This window comes from Myodes glareolus, chromosome 9 (assembly GCF_982192425.1).
Source record: "Myodes glareolus chromosome 9, mMyoGla1.1, whole genome shotgun sequence".
Lineage (NCBI taxonomy): Eukaryota > Metazoa > Chordata > Mammalia > Rodentia > Cricetidae > Myodes > Myodes glareolus.
In genome coordinates, this window is record NC_142034.1 from 16,097,261 (window position 1) to 16,119,422 (window position 22,162).

The following is a 22,162-nucleotide window of genomic DNA, read 5'->3' on the forward strand; positions in this document are numbered from 1 at the left end:
TCTCAAGACCTGTTGTAGGTCTTCCTTTGTCTTTCCAGTAGCCAAAGGATGCAGGATGGGGTAGGTGTGACATGGAAGAAAAGAAACAGTTAGGTTCTTGCTGTGCCGTGGTGTCAGACACTTGATCTCATAGAAACACCATTGGAGGTGGCTGTGTCTTGGTTTGCCCCATGGCCTCTCTAACCTGGCAGGCTGAAATGCTGGACTCTGAGAGAAAGCACTGCGGCAAGTGTGTAAGGTGTGGCATACTTGCTTGGCCAAGTAATGTTTTGTAAGTTAATAGAGAAGTCAGCCACATTCACATTGATGCTTTTCAGGGGGTGTGTCTGAGACATAGATTAGACCAATTCAGAACCACATTCACATTGATGTTTTTGGGTGGTGGCGGGGATGGGGTGTCTAAGACAGGGATTAGATCAATTCAGAAAAGTGTGACCAAAGGCCGGAGATACTTAGCTCAGGTGATACAGTGTTTGCCTACCATTCAAGAAGCTCCAGGTTCTGTCATGGTGGCGCCCAGGCCTTTGAGAGGTGGAGACAGGAAACTCAGAAACTCAAGGTCATCCTCAGCTATAGTGTGAGTTTGAGGCCAGCTGGACTACATGAAACCCTGCCTCAAAAGTTGATTGGGTGCTGTATTCATCACACACACACACACACACACACACACACACACTCACACTGACCTCCTGTCTGTGACTCTTACCCATTTAAACCAAAAACAAAACAAAACAGAAAATCCAAAAACCCAGAGTGAAGTTCTACAGCTGGGCGGAGCTGAAAGACGCATTTTCTGCAGAGAGCCTGCTGTAGAGATCACCATGGAAGCAGCAGATCCACACCTGGCCAGCTGCAGCCTCACGGTGTGGGAAATCTTGATTTGTGTTTCATTAAAAAAAAAAAAAAAACAAAACTCTTACCAAAAGCAATCTACAGATTCAATGCAATGCCCATCAAAATCCCAGCAAAATTCTTCAAAGACCTCGAAAGAAAAGTACTCAACTTCATTTTGAAAAGCAAAAAACCCAGGATAGCCAAAACAATCCTGAACAATAAAAGAACTTCTGGAGGCATCATAATCCCTGACTTCAAACTCTACTACAGAGCTACAGTACTGAAAACAGCCTAGTATTGGCATAAGAACAGACAGGAGGACCAATGAAACTGAATAGAAGATCCAGATATTAATCCACACTCCTTCGAACACCTTATTTTTGACAAAGAAGTAAAAAATATCAAATGGAAAAAGAAAGCATATTTAACAAGTGCTGCTGGCATAACTGGATATCAACATGCAGAAAAATGAAAATAGACCCATATCTATCACCATGCCCAAAACTCAAGTCCAAATGGATCAAAGACCTCAACATAAAGCCAGCCAACTGAACCTTATAGAAGAGAAAGTGGGAAGTACACTTGAACTCATTGGCACAGGGAACCACTTCTTAAATAGAACCCCAGCAGCATAGACACTGAGAGAAATAATTAATAAATGGGACCTCCTGAAACTGAAAATCTTCTGAAAAGCAAAGGACACGGTCAACAAGACAAAACGACAAGCTACAGAATGGGAAAAGATCTTCACCAACCCTACATCAGACAGAGGTCTGATCTCCAAAATATACAAAGAACCCAAGAAATTGGACGCCAAAAGATCACATAATCCAATAAAAAAAAATGGAGTACACACCTAAACAGAGAACTCTCAACAGAGGAATCTAAAATGGCTGAAAGACACTTAAGGAAATGTTCAACATCCTTAGTCATCAGAGAAATGCAAATCAAAACAACGCTGAGATTCCATCTTACACCTGTAAGAATGGCCAAGATCAAAAACACTGACGACAATTTACGCTGGAGAGGTTGTGGGGAAAAGGGAACACTTCTGCATTGCTGGTGGGAATGCAAGCTGGTACAACCCTTTTGGATGTCAGTGTGGCGATTTCTCAAAAAATTAGGAATCAATCTTCCTCAAGACCTGGTAATACCACTTTTGGGTTTATAACCAAAGGATGGTCAATCATGGCACAAGAACATGTGTTCAGCTATGTTCATAGCAGCATTGTTTGTCATAGCTAGAACCTGGAAACAACCTAAATGCCCCTAAATGCCCGAAGAATGGATAAGGGAAATGTGGTACATTTACACAATGGAGTACTACACAGCAGAAAAAAATAATGACATCTTGAATTTTGCAGGAAAATGGATGGAGCTAGAAAACATTATTTTGAGTGAGGAAACCCAGACACAGAAAGACAATTATCACATGTATTCACTCATAGATGGTTTTTAAACATAAAGCAAAGAAAGCCAGCCTACAAATCATAACCCCAGAGACCTTAGACAACAATGTGGACACTAAGAGAGACGTACATAGATATAATCTACATGGGAAGTAGAAAGTAGAAAAAGAGAAGATCTCCTGAGTAAATTGGGAGCATGGGACCTTGGGGAAGGATTGAAGGGGAGAGGGGAGAGGCAGGAAGGGGAGCAGAGAAAAAAATTTTAATTTTTACAAATATCATCTAACATGCATCTAGAAAAATATAATTAAACTTGTGTTAGGAAGCCTGGCGGTGGTAGTGCATACTTTTAATCCCAGCACTTGGGGGAGAAGCAGGTGATCTCCCATTTCAAGGCTAGCCTGGTCTAGAGAGTGAGTTCCAGGACAGCCAGAGCTACACAGAGTAGCCCTGTCTTGAAAATTTAAAAAAAAAAAAAGGCTTGTGCTGGGAGAAAACAATGAAGGACTTGTGAACTATAAAGCCGTGTCATAGCCGAGTGTGGTGGTGCATGACTGACAGCCTCAGCTCCCAGAAGGCTGAAGCACGAGGCAAGCTCAAAGCCAGCCTGGACTACATGGTGAGACTCTGCCTCATCAACAACAACAAAACAAAACAAAACAAAGCCCATAAAAAACAGAGAAAGAAAAAAGAATATTAAAAAGTTTAAGCTGGCAGAAAACATTACAATGTAGACTCCAGTGTGGCGAGAATCTCGTATTTAAAGGTGGCAGTACAGATTAAGTCCTGGCTGGCTACTCAATGAATAGGTAGAGATTGATAACTAGCCATCAATTTAAATCTTAGGCTAAGCTGGCTGAGGTGGCACATGCCTTTGGATCTAGCACTGGATGGCAGAGACAGGCAGATTTCTATGAGTTCAGGCCAGCCAGGGTTACATTGAGATCCAGAGAGAGAAAGCCCTTACACTAAAATAACAAATGACTTGAAGATTAAGAAAATACAAATCCGCCAGGTGGTGGTGGCGAACGCCCTTTAATCCCAGCACTCGGGAGGCAGAGGCAGGCATCTGGATCTCTGTGAGTTCGAGGCCAGCCTGGTCTACAAGAGCTAGTTCCAGGCACCAAAGCTACAGAGAAACTCTGTTTCAAAAAACAGAAAGGAAGGAATGAAGGAGGGAGGGAGAGAAGAAAAAGAAGGAAGGAAGGAAGGAAGGAAGGAAAGAAAGAAAGAAAGAAAGAAAGAAAGAAAGAAAGAAAGAAAGAAAGAAAGAAAGAAAGAAAATACAAATCCAGCCAGAGGAAGTATAGATGAGTTTATAGTGTGATCTTGGGGTGGCTTAGGGATTTCTGAGAAGGGCAGCAGCGCTCTTGATGAATTCCTGCTGATAGAGTTGGGGGGATTAGTCAGGCCCAGGAAACAGAAGAGTAGCCAGAGGAGATACAGATACCCAAAGGGAGACTGCAGATTGCCTGGGCCAGCAGAGGTGGGGTCTGTGGCCCTTCCTGAAGGGGTAGAGGTGGAGAGCAGTTTACCAGTCCTCTGGCAGGATAGCTGTGAGGGGAGAGCTGCCTGTCTTGAAGGAGGGTGAGGACAGATGCTAACATTTCCTGCACCGCCCCTCCCCTGGCCACTGGAGTGCCCTGATGACCATATACAACCTGAAGCTAGAGAGACCGTGGACACAGACTCACGGACAGTCTGCATGGTCCTGCGCTTGCACAGCGGATGGAGCCATGGATTCCTGGAAGGACGATGGAATAGGCAGACTAGTGTCAAGGGATATAGAGTTGGGTTTTGGGCTTTAGTTTTGGTTTTCCCATTTATTTTTAATCTTGCGGTAAATTTGCCTGTCAGAAATGTAACAATTTCTTCCTCTCCATTCCTCCCATGTAATGTGTGTCTTCTACCTGGAAGGTCTCAGGTCAAATGCGGCTCCTTATTGGTGCCTCCTCACCTCTTTAACCAAGATGGCCATCCCTCACCAGTTCCACACTCTTCTGTCCCCTCCTGCTTTAAAGAGTATAACGTTTGTCTGCTCACTTGTTTTTGCCTCTGTGGTCTGTACATGAAGATGTGACCCCACCCCTTACCTTCTCTCCCCTCAGACAGTATGTGGAACTCTGGTTGACCTTAGCGTGGTTACCAGCTTACTAATTGTCTCATTCACTGTTTGTTTGTTTTTTTCTCTAGCTCCCCTACTTTATGAATGAGCTAACACTGACAGAACTTGACATGGGTGTGGCTGTGCCAAAAATCCTTCAGGCCTTCAAGCCTTATGTTGATCACCAAGGTAACTCTTAGTTGATTAGAGAGGAGCTGACTGTTTATATGAGGGTATCCTCTCGCTGTAGTTTTGACACTGAGCCCTAACCACCCTATTTCATGTGGAGTGGTTTCGTTCTTATTATTTGTTTAGTTTTTAAAAACTTATGTGTGTGCCTCTGTGGGGGTGGGCACAAAGGGAGAAATTAGAGGGCAGGTGAGGGATGTTGATGCTGAGTGAGGTCAGTGGACAGCTCTATGGAATTGGTTCTCCCCATTACCTTTACATGGGTTCCAGGGCTTGAAATTAGATCTTTAATCTTGCATGACAAGAACATTTGTCCACTGAGCCATCTCACCAACCATTTTTCTCTTGTTGTCCTCTCTGTAGTCCAGTTTGTCTGTAGACTCATGATTTTCATACCTCGGCCTCCCTAACATAGACACAAACATATGTGCCAAGTGACTTGTGTTTTTACAGACACAATAGAAAATTGATTGACAATAGATCTAGGTTCCTTCTCCTAACTCTAGTCTACCAGATTGTTACAGTGTCTTTTCCAGCCGCAAGATGCCCTCAAGCCAGTTGATAGAGCCTGTGTGAGTAGTAGCCCTTGCCTGGGTGTGAAGCAGTGAGCTATGTTTTAGCTGCACTCTGCTCTAATGGGCCCGACGTGTCCGTTTGTCTTGGCCCTGACTCCAAGAGAAGCTGCTGTCTTCACTTATACCCCAGCCTCACCTGTCACACCTTCTAAGTTGTAAGATCTTTGACCTACATGTCTTGCATCTTTAACTTCCTTACACTCTTGTGGGTCTTGAGGATTTGGAAGATGAGGACACACATTTGAAGGCAGTATTCAGGAGCAAGTCTGTCTACTGGAGCACAGCTCTAGGGTCTGAGGGTTTAGGCATGCCATGGACACAATATTTGTGCCTACTCTTGTGATGGAGAGAAAGAAGATTAATCATAATATGGAAGGAATATAAATAGAATAATGAGGATGATCATTGCTTTCTATGTCTTTTATAACACATGGCTTCAAAGGATGCCAACAGGGAAGAGTTAGTGTGCAAAAATTTAGTAAAACACAAAAGATGAGAGAACCAGGTGGACAGGAAGAGCTGTTGGCACACAGGGAAAACCTCACCAGTTTCCCCTTTCTTCCTTCCTTCCTTTCTTCCTTCCTTCCTCCTTCCTTCCTTCCTTCCTTCCTTCCTTCCTTCCTTCCTTCCTTCCTTCCTTCCTTCCTTCTTTCCGTTCTTTTTGAGACAGGGTCTTGCTAGGTAGCCCGGCCAAACAAACTGTCTATCCTCCTGCCTCATCCTTCCAAATGCTGAGTTCATAGGCTTGTACCACTGTGTCCCCTCAGCTCACAGTTTTAGTGTCCCTTGTCAAGGAACCCCTTCCCTTAAACCATGTTTAATATTATTCCCAGGTGGCCCAGGAGCAGGGTAGTGGGGAGTAAACATAGTTTTCTGGGAGAATGACATGTGTTTGAAGTCAATATTTTGCAGAATTTGTAAGATACAGAACAGCTCTCTTTACGGCTGTCGACCACTTTTATCACATTTAATGAAGTCATTGTTTTTGAATCTTCAGTGACTCATAGGCGTTGTATTCTGTGAGAATACTCTTCTGTGAAGAGAGTATTCTGTGATTACACTCAGCAGCTCTGGGCACCCCACTAGCAGGGTTGACCTGACAGGGCACACATACTGATCTTCGAGAAAGATACAAATCCACCTGGTCGCTGCATGAGGAGATCACTTGCAACCCCTGAGTTTTGTCTGCACCTTGATCAGTCTGAGTCCCGCTGGGATTGGTGAGGTACACAGAACAAGCTAGAGAGATTTAGGCTCTGAAAGTAGTGTATTTGTTCTAACCTGGTACAAAATTGTTTTTTCTATCACTGCCCCCTTTTGATACAGTATGGTACACGCATTAAAAGGCATGCCACTGCTATGTTAGCTGTGTAGCTGAGAGATCTTCACTCCATCAGTGTACAAATGCACTCTGACCCATGGACTCTCTGCCACCCTTTGCTCTCTGTCTCTTCAGGAACTGATGAGTACCAAGCTCTAAATTACCTGCTAGCAGGAAAATACTGTAGATCTGTATCTGTCTGTTAAGGTTTCTCACTTGCTCACAGCTTCTCAAATTTCAGCACTGCCCTGTCCTGGGTTAATAGAAATGTCTAAGAAAAGGGCACTGGGCACGGCACAGCAGGCTGCAGCACCCAAGAGTGTCCCTGTGGCTTTGAACCATACAACATACACAGGACTGCTTTGGTCAGCCTGTGAGGTTAATTGGAGAGCTAAGTCTTGGGCTTCTTTTCTGTTTTTTTTGGAGCTGGGGGGGGTGAGACATTTCAGCTCTGAAGATTAAATAAAACCATGCTGGTTTTAATCCGTTTGAAGCTTACTTAACTCCTTCCAGGGCAAAGTGTAGAGCTCTGCCTGCTTGTGTAACAGGGAGAAAACATTACCAAAGAAAGGAACAACAACAACAACAACAAAAAAACCCATAAAGCCTATGGGGTTATTTGAATTTGATCAAATTAGGCTTTTCCAAACTTTTGAAGGATGCTTGTATGATGATAAAACATAAATAAACATAAAGGAATGCATTTAGGTGTTTTTCAAAAACAGTGGCATGTTCGTGCAACTGTGGTTGATTACTTTCCACATTGTGCAAGCAATAGAGCATGCTTCACCCAAACCTTAGGTGGCAGTCCTGTTACTAAGTGATTGAATCCCATGGGACTGCTGTCCTATATGTGGTCCACTCTTGACCAGAGGTCTTTATACAGCATGTGACTGTGAGTTTGTGGTTTTGGATTCCATTGCACTCAAGAGAACCTTCTCTTTTAGGGTAATTAAAAGCTGGGGTGACTTGCTAAAGCTGGCTACAGGTGAAAATAAGAGCTTACTTACCTGGGAAATACAACCAAGCCAAAGCTTTAATAGAAGCTCCTCCTGTGGGACTGCTGTGCCCTTTTGGAAAATCCCTCCTGAGGGCTGCAGAGATGGCTCGTGAGGGCACTTACTACTCTCTACCTCCATCCAGTTCTGGGGACCGGTGCCCTCTTCTGACCTCAGTGGGCCCTGCATGCATGTGGGTACACAGACATATGTTCAGACCAGATACCCATACACATAAAATATTAAAGAAAATAAAGAGGTTAGGCAGAAGTGGAGCATGGTTTTTGAGTTTTGTTCCTGGATGTCGATGCTCACTTTCAGGGGGAGAGCCAGCCCTGCCATGGTAAAAGGACGGGAAAGTTTCAGAGCAGGGACTTTGAGGCCAGCTCTGTGAGCTAGGGTCTTAGGACTCTTAATACCTTCTGGGCTGTTGTGACACTCAACTAGAAGAGTCTTAATGAGGAATTATCATCTCCATCAGGTTTGCCTGTGGCACATCTGTGGAGGTTGTCTTAATTGTTGATTGAGGTAGGAAAACACATCCTGAATGTGGTAAGCACTGTCTTCTAGGCTGGGCCCTGGGTTGTGTAAGAATAGAGAAAACTAGGCCGGGCCATGGTGGTGTACGCCTTTAATCCCAGCACTCGGGAGACAGAGGCAGGCGGATCTCTTAAGTTTGAGGCCAGCCTGGTCTACCAAGAGCTAGTTCCAGAACAGGACCCAAAGCAACAGAGAACCCTGTCTCGAAAAACAAAGCAAACAGAATAGAGAAAACTAGCTCAGTGGTAACTGAACAAGCAAGGAACATGCGATCTGTCTCTGACTATGCTGCTCTGTGTCCCTACCCTGACTTCCTCGCCGTGATGAACTGCAGCCTGAAATTACAAGCCAAATAAACCTTCTCTTCCCTGCTTTATGGCAGGGATTGTCACAGCGACAGAAATGAAGCTAGAATACCTTTCAAGCATCAGGCACCCTGTTCACACAGCCCTAGTCAAGACCAGTACCTCAGATAGTAAGAAGACGGAGCCGCTATGTGAAACCACATGCTCTCTGTGACTGTGGTGGGGCAGTTACCAAGGCCCTGGGGTTTATTAAGGAGAAATAGCTGGCAGAAACACACTCATAGCCCTCCATTCTCGTTGCTGTCCCCCTTTCCTCTGGGGACATGCAGTAATGGGTATTTATTATCACTTTACATTGTGATCTGGGCTGAACTCTATCAACCGATTGAGGCCATCTTTCTTCTCTTCTTCCTCCTCTGCCTCTTCCTCCTCCTCTTCTTCCTCTTCCCCCTCTTCATACTCCTCCTTCTCTTCTTCCTATTCTTCCTCTGCTTCTTCCTCCTTTTTTTCCTCCTCTCCTCCTCTCACTTTCCTTCTTCAGTGGAACTTTTGGGGAATGAGCTGCCTTTTCTTTTTGACACCCATCTGAGCAATAGTGGTGATGGTAGATGCCTTTCTCAAACAAAGCTGGAGATTGGGAAATCAGCCCCCCGAGCTCCTCGCAGGGTCTTGTACAAAGACCCTCTAAAGTCTGTCATGTTCGTTGTCATTTTGTTGTTTTGTCCTTGAGCACTGCTAGGGTTTAACCGCGTGGAGCTGTCTGTGTTCAGGCTAAGGTGCCACTTGTGGAACAGTGTCTGTCTCCATCTGGACGTTGTCGCCTCATCCATACATTCTCCCAAGGCAGAGTCAGGCTTCTAGTTGCTCTTCATCTGTTGGTCTTTCAGGCTAGGTCCTGGTGCATAACAATGGGTTAGGTCTCAGCTCTGGACTGCACATGCGCTCAGCTTTTCAGGGTGCTCCTTGTTTGCCTAGTCATTGTCATAGAAACTTTCTGTTTAATATAAAGGCGAATAATCTCCTTTTCAACTTGAAATATTTGATTAGTTCATATAAGTTTTTAAGTTCTCAACCCATTCTTGATTCCATCTTAGGTTGTAGGTGGGCTTCATGGAACTAGTAAGTGGTATAAAACCAGACTGGACCAGGGATATAGTTTAGGAGGGAGAATGCTTCCCTCGTGTGCCAGAAGCCCTGGATTCAATCCCCAACACTCTATGACCCGAGAGTGAAGGTGTGTGCTTACAATTCCAGCACTTGGGAATGGAGGCAGGGGAATCAGAAGTTCAAGTTCATCCTTAACTACAAAGCAAGTTTGAGTCCATCCTGTAATACATGGCATTCTGTCTCAAACAACAATAACAACAAAACACAACAAAGCCACCAGGAATATCTGATCCTATCTAGGCCTCATCCTGAAGTAGGTTTCTGGATATCTGTTCAGCCTTTTCCTATAGCAGCTGCAGCCAGAACAAGAGAAAAGATAGCTTCTGACTGCATACAGTCCTCTCTAAAAAGATAGTATATTCTTTTTTGCATAGATCAAGAAATTTATAGTGAAACTCAAGCCCTAGTCCATGTGATTGGCATCCAAGCTTTTCCCTTGGCCTTCCTAGCAGTGGTGGGTGAACCAGATCCCATCTGTGACTGGGGCCTGAACCAGCCTGTGCCCATAGTACTTGGTTGGGTTTTGTTTTGTTTTGTTTTGTTTCGCTTCTTTTTATTTACATTTATTTTTTTGAGACAGGGTTTCTTTGTAGCTTTGGAGCCTATCCTGGAACTCTCTCTGTAGACCAGGCTACCCTCAAACTCACAGAGATCCACCTGCTTCTGCCTCCCAAGTGCTGGGATTAAAGGCGTGTGCTACCACCACCTGGCTTGTTTATTGGTTTGTTTGTTTGTGTGTGTGTGTGTGTTTTGTTTTTAAACAAAACCAAAAGCAAGCATATAACAAGCGACTCAAGAAATGACTTTTGGCTAAGATCACTTCAGTTTCCAGTACCCACTTTGGGTGCCTCACAGATACCTATCGCTGCAGTTCCTGGAATCTGATGCCCTATGTACTACTGGTCCATTCTGGAGGACTTGAGTTTGAATTCCAGTACCCGTGTTAGGTGACTCACAATGACTTAAAACTCAGCTCTAGGGAGATCCAGATGCACAGGGGATCCACCCCTACACACACACACACACACACACACACACACACACCAATAAATTTTGGGGCTAGAGAGATGGCTCAACATACGTACAGGTAGAACACTGTATATGCAATAAATAAATAAATCTCTAAAAAAAGTAATAAATTTGGGGAAGAAGACTCCCATTTTGGAAAAAGTAAAGTTTTGGTGCCTTATTATGACAGTTCTCAAAGGCAATGCATGTCATTAGTATTGTTTGGAAACCTGGTTAGAATTTCTAAAAGAAATTATTGTGACCTTTTTATATTGTATTAAAATTCATATGTAGCCCTTTGCACTAATCCCCACCTCCTGGTAGTGATTAAGGACTAGTGTCTTTACTGAAGCAGATGTGCATGCACTTCCCACAGTTACAGTATTTTGAAGAGTAAGCTAACTAATGATTTTTAATTGCTTAATATAAGCTAGAAAGGAAGCAGTTTCCCCCCACCCCTGCAAAGAAGCTAATCACACTTGACCTGTGTGCCACTTAATTAAATCAAGTCATCCGTGGAAAACAATTGTGTTCAGTAACAGGAAGAATTTGTTGAAAGTGAAGTGGAAATTATTCCGCCTTTCATGAAAAATTGCACCATTAGTACTTTGTAAGATCGGACAATGCTTTTATTGGGGGATAGCCTCACGGAGGAGGGGCTGTTTGCTGCAACTGACTGAAAATGCTGCCAGTGTAAAGAATGGTTTGAGATTAATTTCCTGCTTCCGTTTGCATATTGTCACTTGTCTTAGGAGGATCTATAAAAGTTTATTAACATTTAAATAGCCACTTGAAGGATCACATTTTGATTAAAAATTCATGAGGTCTTATGGAGCTCTAAGAATGAAAAACATCTCTTGTAGCTTTAGCTGCCAGGCCATCCCCTCCAGTGGTGACATCCTGTAGACACTGGTCCAGGGCGCGTCCTGGTGAAATCGATAAGAACTCATTGGCAGTCATCCTTCTGACGACAAGTTCTTAAACTCATGCCAAGTAGTTCCCCAGATTTACGTAGCTACTCCTGAAATCCTTTTGTTTCTATTACTAGGTAATTTCAGAAACAAAAGAATACTAAAAACATAAGAATTTAGGGGCTAGGGGCATGACTCAGTGGTCAAGAGCACTTGTTGCTCTTACAGAGGACCTGAGTTCAATTCCCAGCATTTATATGGTAGCTCACATCCATTCATAATGCCAGTTCCAGGGCCTCCTCTGGCACCAGGCATACACATGGTACACAACCATATATGTGTGTAAAACACTTACACTAATGATATAAATCTTACAAAAAATATCTAAAAGTTTTGTTGGAGTGTGTGTGTGTATGTGTGTGTGTGAGAGAGAGAGAGAAAGAGAGAGAGAGCGCGCGCTAGTTTATTGAACTTTCTTTTTGCTGTTTTTAAATGATTTTTAAAAACATTTTCTGTTTGCAGAGAGGAGGGTAGGATGGGGTGGGGCTTGTGCATAAGGAGGCTGGAGGACAACTTGTAGAAGTCAGTTCTCTCCCTTTACCATGTCGGTCCAGGGAATCAAACTCAAGTCATGGGGCTTGGTGGCAGGGGACTTACCTGCTGAGCCATCTCAGCTTGTTGGCATAGGGAGCTTACAGAAATCTGAGTGGCCCCCAAGCAGCTCCATTACTGTAAAGCCCCAACCCACTGATGACCAAATCACGGAAGCTGCCTTATGGAGTAATTCAGCTCACAGTGAAGCTCCACACAGCACAAAGAGCTGCACATTGGCTACCAATCCTGGCAGTGCTGTGGTCAAGCCATTTCCTTGTGGACATGAGTTTTCTTACTTGTGAGGAGGAAAAACGGAGGTAATGAGGTCCTTGCAGTGAGTTGCACAGACACTGAATTCGCTGTGACCCCCAGAGTGTTCTACCATGCTCACCACTGCCCAGCAAGCAAACCATCACAGTCTTTTCCTCATATATACTAAGGGCAGAGCATCCTCATTCTTTGACATATCTCTTGTCAGACAAGTCACATGTAGATATAGTTTAGTGACAACTTAAGAGTGTTGAAAGATTTATATGTATGAGCGTTTCGCCTGTGTGTGTGTGTGCGCGCGCGCGCCTGGTGTCCTCAGACATCAGAAGGTATGAGATTCCCTGAAACTGGAGTTACATAATGACTGTGAGCCATCATTTGGGTTCTGGAAACTGAACTCAGTTCCTCTGCAAGAGCAGTAAATGCTCTTCATCATTGAACTGTCTTTCTAGTTCTGAAAGTACACGCTTTTTAAAGTATTTATTTTATGTGTATGAGTGCTATGCCTGCATGACAGAAGAGGGCATCAGATCCCATTAGAGATGGTTGTGAGCCACTGTGTAGTTGCTGGGAGTTAAACTCAGGACCTCTGGAAGAGCAGCCATTGCTCTTAACTGTTGAACCATCTCTTCGGCCCCAAAAGTACAAGTTTTGATACTGTAGTTTAGACTCATATTTCTTGGGAGGCAACAAAACCAAACAAAACAAAGTGAAGTGATTTTTTTTTTTAATTCTCTCTCTAGGACTCTGGATCGATTTGGAAATGTCTTACAATGGGTCCTTTCTGATGACTCTCGAGACCAAAATGAACTTGACCAAACTAGGTAAAGAGCCTCTTGTTGAAGCCCTGAAGGTTGGAGAAATTGGCAAAGAAGGGTAAGGGGCTATATATGAATTTACTAACCAACCTTGGGGGACCGACCTCTCCCTGCAACATATGAGAAGCAGATCGGGGTGTGGGAGCCCCTGTGTGGACAGCAGGCTCAGTGTCAGCACTTGTGATAAGAGTAGCTTTCCACCCAGTTTGATGGTGTCAGCCCTGGCAGGGATGACACTGTCTCAGTTACCCAGAAAGTATCTCTGCTGCAGACAAGCAGGACAGATGCCTCTAAGCATAAACTGTTCTGTGAATCGAATCCTGACGCTGAAACCTGCTCCAGCTTCCAGCCACAGACAGCAATATGTGGAGCAGATTAAGGTCCCCTGGGGATCTACCACTTTAATCACCAGGTCAGAATTATTTATAACGAGATGGTTGATTTTGCAGCTAAGAGGATACTCTGAGAGTTGTGAGAAGCATTTTCCCGAAATAATACAATATTGATTTGCTTAGTAAATTCTGCTCTTTGTAGATAGTACGTCTGTTACCCAGAGTTAATCTGATTTAGAAATATTCCAGGATCGTGAGGTAATTAATGGAGCCTGATCTCCCCCCCCCCCCCCCCCTTTAATGCCAGATTCTCAAACACCTTAAAGGTCACTGTTCTGGCAGCACATCTAAATGATAATATTGTTTTAGCTGAGTTAAAAGGTGTGGCCTCTCCCATCTGAAGTTCCTAATCTCTCTTCAGGGACTAAACTACAGTAGCCAGGGGCTGCCACAGTGAACTACTCTGCAGACTGTATGCAAGGCACTGGCTCTTAGATTTTTTGCTTGGTTACAACTGATTGACCCTCTAGGTCTGTAGTACTGGTAGATCAAAGTTTAGCTGTGTCTTCAAGAACAGTCTTCTGCTTAGATTATCTTGACTTATCCAGGTTATGCGTTGAAATGTACCTGTTTTAATGGTTAGAGAGCTGCACTTGCTGTATTGCAATCTAACTTGATTCTGCTATTTTCCTTTTATTTTTCTGCTATTTGTTAAAATGTATTTGGATTCGGGAATCTGTGGATTTGTATTTTCTGGTGAGTGGCATTCATCAACTCCCTGTGTGACATTCCATACCCTGTGAGTGCTGAACCTGCTGTGGCCCCATTTGAAACCACAAGAAAATGTCTTTTTTCATCATGTTTCCAGAATGAAGGCACAGTTCAGGGCTCGAGAAGGCTGAGAGCAGAGGAGGGGCAATCTTGTGTTGACAGAGTCTCTCTCATCTAGCCTGTAGTCAGACTCAGCTTCTTGTCCTGCTGTCTCACCCCACTCTGACCCTCTAGCTGAGCAGTGCCAGTCTAGCCTTGGGACAGTAGAGTTGCAAAAACCCCATAGGCAGAAGCAGTCTGAAAACAAGGTCTCCTGGGCTAGGATTGTAGCTCAGTGGGATAGCAGTTGCCTAGCACATGCCAGGCCATGGGTTTGATCCTCAACACTGCTTGTTTTTAATTGTATCTACTAAATGGGACTGGGACAGAGCAGTCTGGTAATAAGCATTTGAGTAAGGAGCCTTTCTGTACAGCCGTACTCCAGGTAGGGCTCCGGGGCTTGGTTGGGAGGTGAGTCATATGCAGCAGGTGGCAGCAGGTCGTTTTTGGTCAGTCTTGTCATTCAGACACTGCACAGTGACTGCTGTCCATCTGACTGGTCATAGGATGCTGTGCTTCTTTAGACTGATGGAAAAGACTCCCTTTCTTTGGGAATGTGGCTTTCATGGTGGAATGTATTTCTAAAACCATCTTTTCATAGAAGAATCCTGTAGGGAATGTCTGTCTTCTTATTGTGAAGATATGAAATTATAAATTAATATGTAATTGGCTATCATTTACTTTTCAATGCAAAGAAAAATATAATCTCAAAGCCATGCTTTTAGAGGAAAAAGGCCTGAGAAATAGGCCCTTGGGGAAGCTGAGGACTCTAGACCCCATCTTTATTTCAGAAAATGTTTCCACAGGCAGAGTTTCTAGAAGCATTGAAAGCCCCTAGAAGCCCAGGCATGATTCCAGAGCCTAGCTCCAGAAGCAGTTCTTAGTTCTGCTTCCTTGGTTCCTCAGCTGTGAACATGTGCAGCCAGGTGTGGCTGAGGAGAGGAGAGACAGAAGTCAGCCCATGTCTTCTTTAATACTGAACACCCTAGGGCGGACTGTGTAGTAACCCTCTTCCTCTAGCCCTTCCCTTTAGCCACCTCCGCCAGTCCAGGCCTCATGCCATGCTTGGGTTTGCTCCGACTGCCTAGCTTTGGCAGGGCCTTGGCTGCATCTCACTGCTTTGTTCAGTCCCCACTCAAGTGATCGTGCTCTTGGAGAGCTTCTCCAGTGATGCTGGTTAACCTGTGAGAAGTTCCCTCTTCTGATGGGAAGTTTGTTTATAGTGCTACCCAGAGGGGAAGGTGGAGAAGTTGAAATCTAGGTTACTGTAGTCTAAAGTTGTTCCTCTTCTTTGAAAAGTATGTACACTGTTTATTTGTGGGCATTTATCCTTTAAGCTTTTACTTCTACAAGCAGGCTGTCTTCTTGTCACATATTGTAGCCACTTTGAAGCAGTAAGGCAGTCAAAATGGTCTTCAAGGGCTGGGAGTATAGCTCAGTGAAGAGCTCTTGCTTAGCATGTATGAAATCCTAGACACAATCCCCAGCACTATGGAGGTGGAAGAGGTGGTAGGGCCTGAGCAGTCTAAGCCATAGGAAAGAGCCTAAAAGAAGCCTTTAAGTGAGTTGGAAAGGGATGCATCCTACGTGACAGATCCTTTAAGTGGGTAACGGGGTGTTTTTGCGGTGCGCTTGGTGCAGATTAGTCCAGTGTGTAGCTGCACCTGGCAGCCCCTCCTTGGCCCACTATAGTGTCTTCCTACCTCTAGACCCCTGATGTTCCTGGGAGCCTAGTATACCATGATTCAGCCTTGTCCTGGATGTGTGTCTGCACACATGGGTGCACACAGCTAATGCATGAGACTGATCCTTCCTTCCTTCCTTCCTTCCTTCCTTCCTTCCTTCCTTCTTTCTTTCCTTCCTTCCTTTCGCTGTTGTTTTTCAAAACAGGGTTTCTCTGTGTATCCTTGGCTGTCCTGGAACTCACTCTGTAGACCAGGCTAGCCTCATACTCATAGAGATCTGCCTGTCTCTTTTTCCTGAGTGCCAGATTAAGGCTTGTGCCACCAGATGTGGAACTGATTTCTTTCTTTTTTTCTTTTCTTTCTATTTTTGTTTTGTTTTGTTTTCGAGGCAGGGTTTCTCTATAGCTTTGAAGCCTGCCCTGGAACTAGCTCTTGTAGACCAGGCTGGCCTTGAACTCACAGAAATTCTCCTGCCTCTGCCTCCTGAGTGCTGGGATTAAAGACATGTGCTACCACTGCCCAGATGATTTCTTACCCATAAAAGAAAATTAAAGTATTCTTCAGAGTGAAGTCTCCTCCCAGGGCTGTTGAGTCTGCGTATTTCTCCTTCACTGAAAGCATTTCTTACAGTCACTTTCTAGATTTGCCTCTGGAATCTGTGTCATTCTTTTAACTATTCCACAATAATAGCAAATCAGCTTACTTTACAGGTGGTCTCAGAAACTGCTGTTCAGAGTCCTGGCTGTTCTTCCAAAAGACCAGAGTTCTAGTCCCAGAACCCACATAGAGGCTCATAACTATCTATAGCTCTTCTTCCTCCCTCCCTCCCTCTCTCTCTTTCTTTCTTTCTTTCTTTTTTTCCCGCCTGAGACGGGGTTTCTCTTTGTAACAGACTTGACTGTCCTGGAACTAGTTCTTGTAGACCAAGCTGGCCTCGAACTCACAGAGGTCCTTTTCTCTGCCTCCTATAACTCCAATTTCAAGGCCATCTGTTGCCCTCTTCTGGCCTCTGCAAGAACTGCCTATGCATAGTCCACAGACTACAGAGAGACTGCCGGAAGTTGCCAGAAGTGATAGAGATTCATAGAACAAGAAATAAAACATTTGAGCCAGTTGCGGTGGTTCATGCTAGCAATCCCAACACTTGAGAGACTGAGGCAGGAGACTTACCCTGAATTTGAAGCCAACCTGGGCTACATAATGCGTTCCACAAAGTGAGACCCCATTTCAAAAAAAAAAGAAAAAAATTTGGTCCGAGATAGAATCCATGATAAAATAATTTACTTTCTCTCGTGCCTGACTCCAAGCAAAATATGTCATAACAGAATCAGCTTGTTCAGTGGCTCTCTGAGAGGGTGGAACACTTGCAGAATTCTGAGATGTGTGTAAAGCCAGTAGTTTCCCACATCTTACACATCTTTTATGAGAGGTGTAGTGTCTTTCTCTGAAATGCTTGCTTACATCATAAGGTTGAAAACATAAAATACACATTTAGATGTAAAACCTGCATATGAGCTAGTCATAGACTTAATTGGTCCTGGATTCTACATGATACAGCTTCCATTTTGGATAATAGAGGTACCACTTGGTTCAAATCAGAATTCACAGCCTCTGATACACTGGAGCCCATACACCATCATCTGAACTACTCACAGGAAACCTCAGGATTTGTTCTGGAACCCAAGAGCTCAATGTAGCACTCATCCTTTGCTACCTTCTACCCAAGGAATGGAGGTGCCAGGTGGTACACATTGGTGGGGATACAAGGGGCCATGGCTCAGCAGTTCTCACTACAATCCCAGATGCTGCAGGCAGCCCTTTGTGCTGTGTGGATGAGGACCTGCCCTGTGCCATGGGGCCAGCTTCCATACCTGACAGCACAAGGCTCAAGAACTGAGAGCACAGCTGTTTGATGGGTAAATAGGAGTCGTGTCATTTCTGGAGTTTACGTTTCTGACTCTCCTTACCCAAAAACTCAATTCAGGGTTGTTTGAGAATCGCATTTGCTGTGTAGATTTGAAACCCAAGAGCATGATCTTTGAGGATGGCCACAGGACCCCCGAAACAGTTCTGTGAGCAATGAGGACATAGTGTCACTTCTGGACTAGCCAGGCCTGTTACGGGAAACGGGGAGCAGGTGCTTCAGCTGAGGAGTGGCTTCTCAGAGGGTCATCCCCTTCAATATGGAAGTTGAGTGTGTTTGCACAGCTCTGGCTCCATTTCAGAGCCAGGGTGAGCAGGATCCCTGTGTCCTGCCTGGGAGGACGCTGGTGAGATCCTCTTACAGCCAGCTCCTGTTTCAGGGTGAGAGGTTTAGCCTGGCCCTCTCATGCATGCAGCTGTGTGCTCTACCCTTGACCCCCATTAATCAGGAGACAGTTACCCTGGTGGACTTTCAACAGCTCAAGGAGGTGTCGAAGAGGACAGCAGCAACAGGGAGACTGGATCTACGCGGACAGCATTGCCTTTCTCTGTCTGGCAATATAAGGCTGTGTTTAGTGACCATTTTGTGGCTTAATAGTGTTTAGAGACTGTCTGTCCTGCCAGGCAGTGGTGGTACATGCCTTTAATCCCAGCACTCAGGAGGCAGAGGCAGGCGGATCTTTGTGAGTTTGAGGCCAGCCTGGTCTACAAGAGCTAGTTCCAGGACAGGCTCCAAAGCTACAGAGAAACTGTGTCTCAAAAAACTTAAAAAAAAAAAAAAGAATAAAAAAAGAGCCTGTCTGCTGTCTGTCCTATGTTCATTTCATACCTAGCTAAGGCCCCAAGCTCTAGAGATGGGGCCCACTAATAGTCTCATGAGGAAGCAGCAACCTTTGGTACGTCAGGAAGCCTCCACTGCACCTCAGAAAGAAACCTTGGTCCCACACCTCTGCTGGTGATCCCACCCCTCTGGAACCCTAAAGAATGCAGTGAAGGGCAGCACTCTATAAGGGGACTGCAAAGCTTGTCCTTTAAATTTGTGTTGTTCTAGAAAAGTCCCTGAGTTCTCAGTTGCTTTCTTGAGTCCCCTGAGACTTGGTACTTTGTGACTTTGGACTTTCTCTGTGACCCCGCCCCCAGGATATGGAGCAGGTGTGGGATAATATATCTACTCTCACTAGGTAGGAGTCCAGTCAAAACTAATCCAGAGATAAGGGACTTGCCTGCACACCTCATCCGCGCTAAGGGAGTCATGTCACCAGCATTAAACTGCCATCGTAACCCCTGATAACTGTCTATTCTTCCATTCACACACCTCCTCCTTGGCTCCTACATTTTATGTGACTTCATCACACTCTCCACCTGTCTATTTGGTGCATGCTCAAAAGTAACTGTGGGCTCAAGTCCTCTGAAGTCCTGTCGGGGGACTTGGTGCTGGAGTTTCCCGAGTAAGCAGCCAATCCAAGAACTCTTGGATTCTTTCTTAGTGACATTGGCAGCATATGACAGGAGTTATTCCTTGAGCTGTGTGTGTATGTGTGAGTGTCTGCATGCGTGTGCACGTGCACTGCTGGTGACTTTCTCCCTGTTCAGTTGCAGGCCCAGGGTATACTGTCTAGCCGACAGTGATGAAGAATCCTCCAGTGCCGGCTCCTCTGAGGAAGATGATGCTCCAGAGCCCAGTACTGGGGACAAACAGCTGCTCCCCGGGGCTGAAGGGTGAGTGGATGGGGCTTCTGGAGGTTCAGGAGGTTAAAGGAGCTGCCAGGAGGCTGCTGGTCTTTTCTTTCCCCTCCAAGTTTCTTCCTGCACACTGAGTGAAAGGTTTCAGCATCAGCATTTTAAGAAGAGAGACTTGGGCTTTGTCTTGCAGTGTGAGTAAAAATTAGACTGTGAAGGACAGGCTTGTTGCAAAATTGCACCGAGTCTTCAGAGGGTACAGGCTACACACCACCTCCCCCTGTTGGCCGCAGAGAGAAGGGGCCCGGGCACAGCACAGCCAGATCTACTTGCTGCTGCAGTTCTGCAGAGCTGAGATGGTTGGGTTATTTCCTGAGTGAATTTTGAGACTGGATGGCGTAGCTGCTCTTCTGGATCGTGAACTTCATCTGGGTGCTCTATGCCTGTCCTTTGGGCAGTGTAATGATCAGAGCACGTCAAGTGCCTTTCTGTAAGGACCTTTAAATTATTTAAAAGGAGATAAACACTGGATACAGCACCAGGTGAGTCAGAAACTTGTAAGCAAATAGTAGCCTGCTCGCTTTAAAATTGTTCAGGTGAGAAGAGCACACTGATGCAAGCTTGCACAGCACAGTTGGACCGCCTAGAACTATTGTTTAGGACTAGAGGTGGAACTTAGTTGTTGAGTGCTTGTCTAGCATGTGCAAGGCCCTGGATTCAGCACCCCTCCACCCCCAAAAGACACACATTTCTCTATACACACACTGTCCCTGATGTCTGAAACTGCACAGGATAGGAAGAATCCAATCAGGCAGGATCCTAGGCAAATATTGCTTTTCTTAGCTTGCTGGCATAGCTATTCGATGCAACTTTTTCCTTTAAGTTCTAGCTCCAAGCCCTTTGATAAGCACCTGGCCCTCAATGGGTGTGACACCACCTAAAGTTAATAAAGATAGTCTGTTAGTCGCTGCGGTATTGTCTGTCGGTGCAGCATGGCTTTCTGTGTGCTGTGTAGAGACTGGCAGGTTCCCAGTAGGACAAGGACTCCTGCTGAGTCTCAGAGTGATGTGAAGGAGCCTCCTTCTCTGAGGGATGACTCTGTCCAGATGTCCACTTTGCAGCCAGAATGTTCTGTCTGACCGTTATACCTTCTCTAAAGTAGTAGTTGTCAAACAAGGGTAATTTAGCCCCCACGGGGGCTAATGTATGATTATGTTGTTGGAGAATGTTCTTGCCACTTGATCCTCAGAGGCCAAAGAGGCTGCTAAACATCCTGTGTACACAGGACAGATTTCAGAGTGACCTGTTGAAAGTGTGCCTAGTGTTGCAGTGGAAAAGCCATTGGAGAGTGAATGCAGTCACAAGGCTGTGTTAGTCAATGATATTTGGGGCCAGTGAGATGCTCATATACAGACATTTGCCACCAAACCTGAAAGCCTGAATTTGATCCCTTGGCACCCTACTCCACGGGCTGTTCTCTGATTTGTTCACATGTACCTTGGCATGCATGCGTGTGCGCGCACACATACACACACACACACACACACACACACACACACACATATGCTAACATTCCTTTGCATTCTTTGTTTGAAGGTATGTTGGAGGTCATCGAACAAGTAAGATTATGAGGTTTGTTGATAAAATTACGAAGTCAAAATATTTCCAAAAAGCAACGGAGACAGAGTTCATTAAAAAGAAGATTGAGGAGGTCTCTAATACACCCCTGCTGCTAACCGTGGAAGTACAAGAGTGTCGAGGGACCTTGGCGGTCAACATTCCACCACCCCCAACGGACCGGATATGGTACGTAGGACTCTAAAAGTCCCAGCCTACTTAACCTTAGGACAAGAGCACTTCCACATTGCTTTCATTAGACTCAAGTGTCAGTCGTTAATCCTTGGGTAAGGATGATCTTCTATGTCAGGAAAGTCAAGGTGAATGTGAGGTGCATAAAAGGGGCTGTTTCTATCATTGGTCCTCCTTTCTCTAAAGTGGACTCATCCTAACTGCTGCACTTTGTAGCCAGCCCTCATCTCTGCCTAGCTTGGGCTGGATCTTGACAGATCATCTGGGCAGTTAGGAGATAGTCCTTGAGCGAGTGAGGCCTTGGTGTAGGGTTGGGAGGCTGGTGTGTGCACTGGGCGTCGGTGACAGGAGGCTATTTAGGAGGAGATTGAGTGCTCCTGTCACCTGGGAATGCTGAAGATATAGACATGACTGGCGCACTCCCCAGGGTTTCAGCAGTTGGCTTTCGGGTAAGGATTACATACAGTGCCTAAGCCACAGTTTAGAACTGATGGATTAACTATTCGTAGCCCAGTGTCTCTGCCTGTGTCTCTCCCTTTAAAATTAGTGTGCTGAGTCCTGTAAAATAGTTGTAGTGCACGTGGTGAGGAACAAGAGCTCAGAGCTCTTACCACATTGTAAATAGCACTCATGATGAAAATACAGCCCTGCAGTCCATCATAGCATGGACCAGTGCACTACATATCTCCTTGGTGTGCAGCAGGCGTTGCAGAAATGTTTGGAAGGTGTTTTTCCCAGTCGGCTGATTATTCAATGGCAATGTTAGTGTTTCCCAGCAAAACTCAAAAATAACTTTGTAGGTGGTTTTGTGTTGTTGTTT

General features: G+C 45.0%; 1 protein-coding gene across 4 annotated transcripts in view; it reads left to right on the forward strand.

Annotated features, from left to right (window-relative positions):
* Tex2 (testis expressed 2) overlaps positions 1-22,162 on the forward strand; it is a 114,768-nt gene that overhangs the window by 84,596 nt on the left and 8,010 nt on the right. For 3 of the 4 annotated variants that reach the window (XM_048446009.3, XM_085695949.2, XM_085695948.2), the window contains exons 7-10: positions 4,437-4,536; positions 12,969-13,101; positions 19,447-19,572; positions 21,130-21,339. In XM_048446009.3, coding sequence (XP_048301966.1) covers positions 4,437-4,536; positions 12,969-13,101; positions 19,447-19,572; positions 21,130-21,339 — 569 coding nt within the window. The remainder of the gene's footprint in view (positions 1-4,436; positions 4,537-12,968; positions 13,102-19,446; positions 19,573-21,129; positions 21,340-22,162) is intronic. The other variant, XM_085695950.2, reaches the window with a different exon arrangement.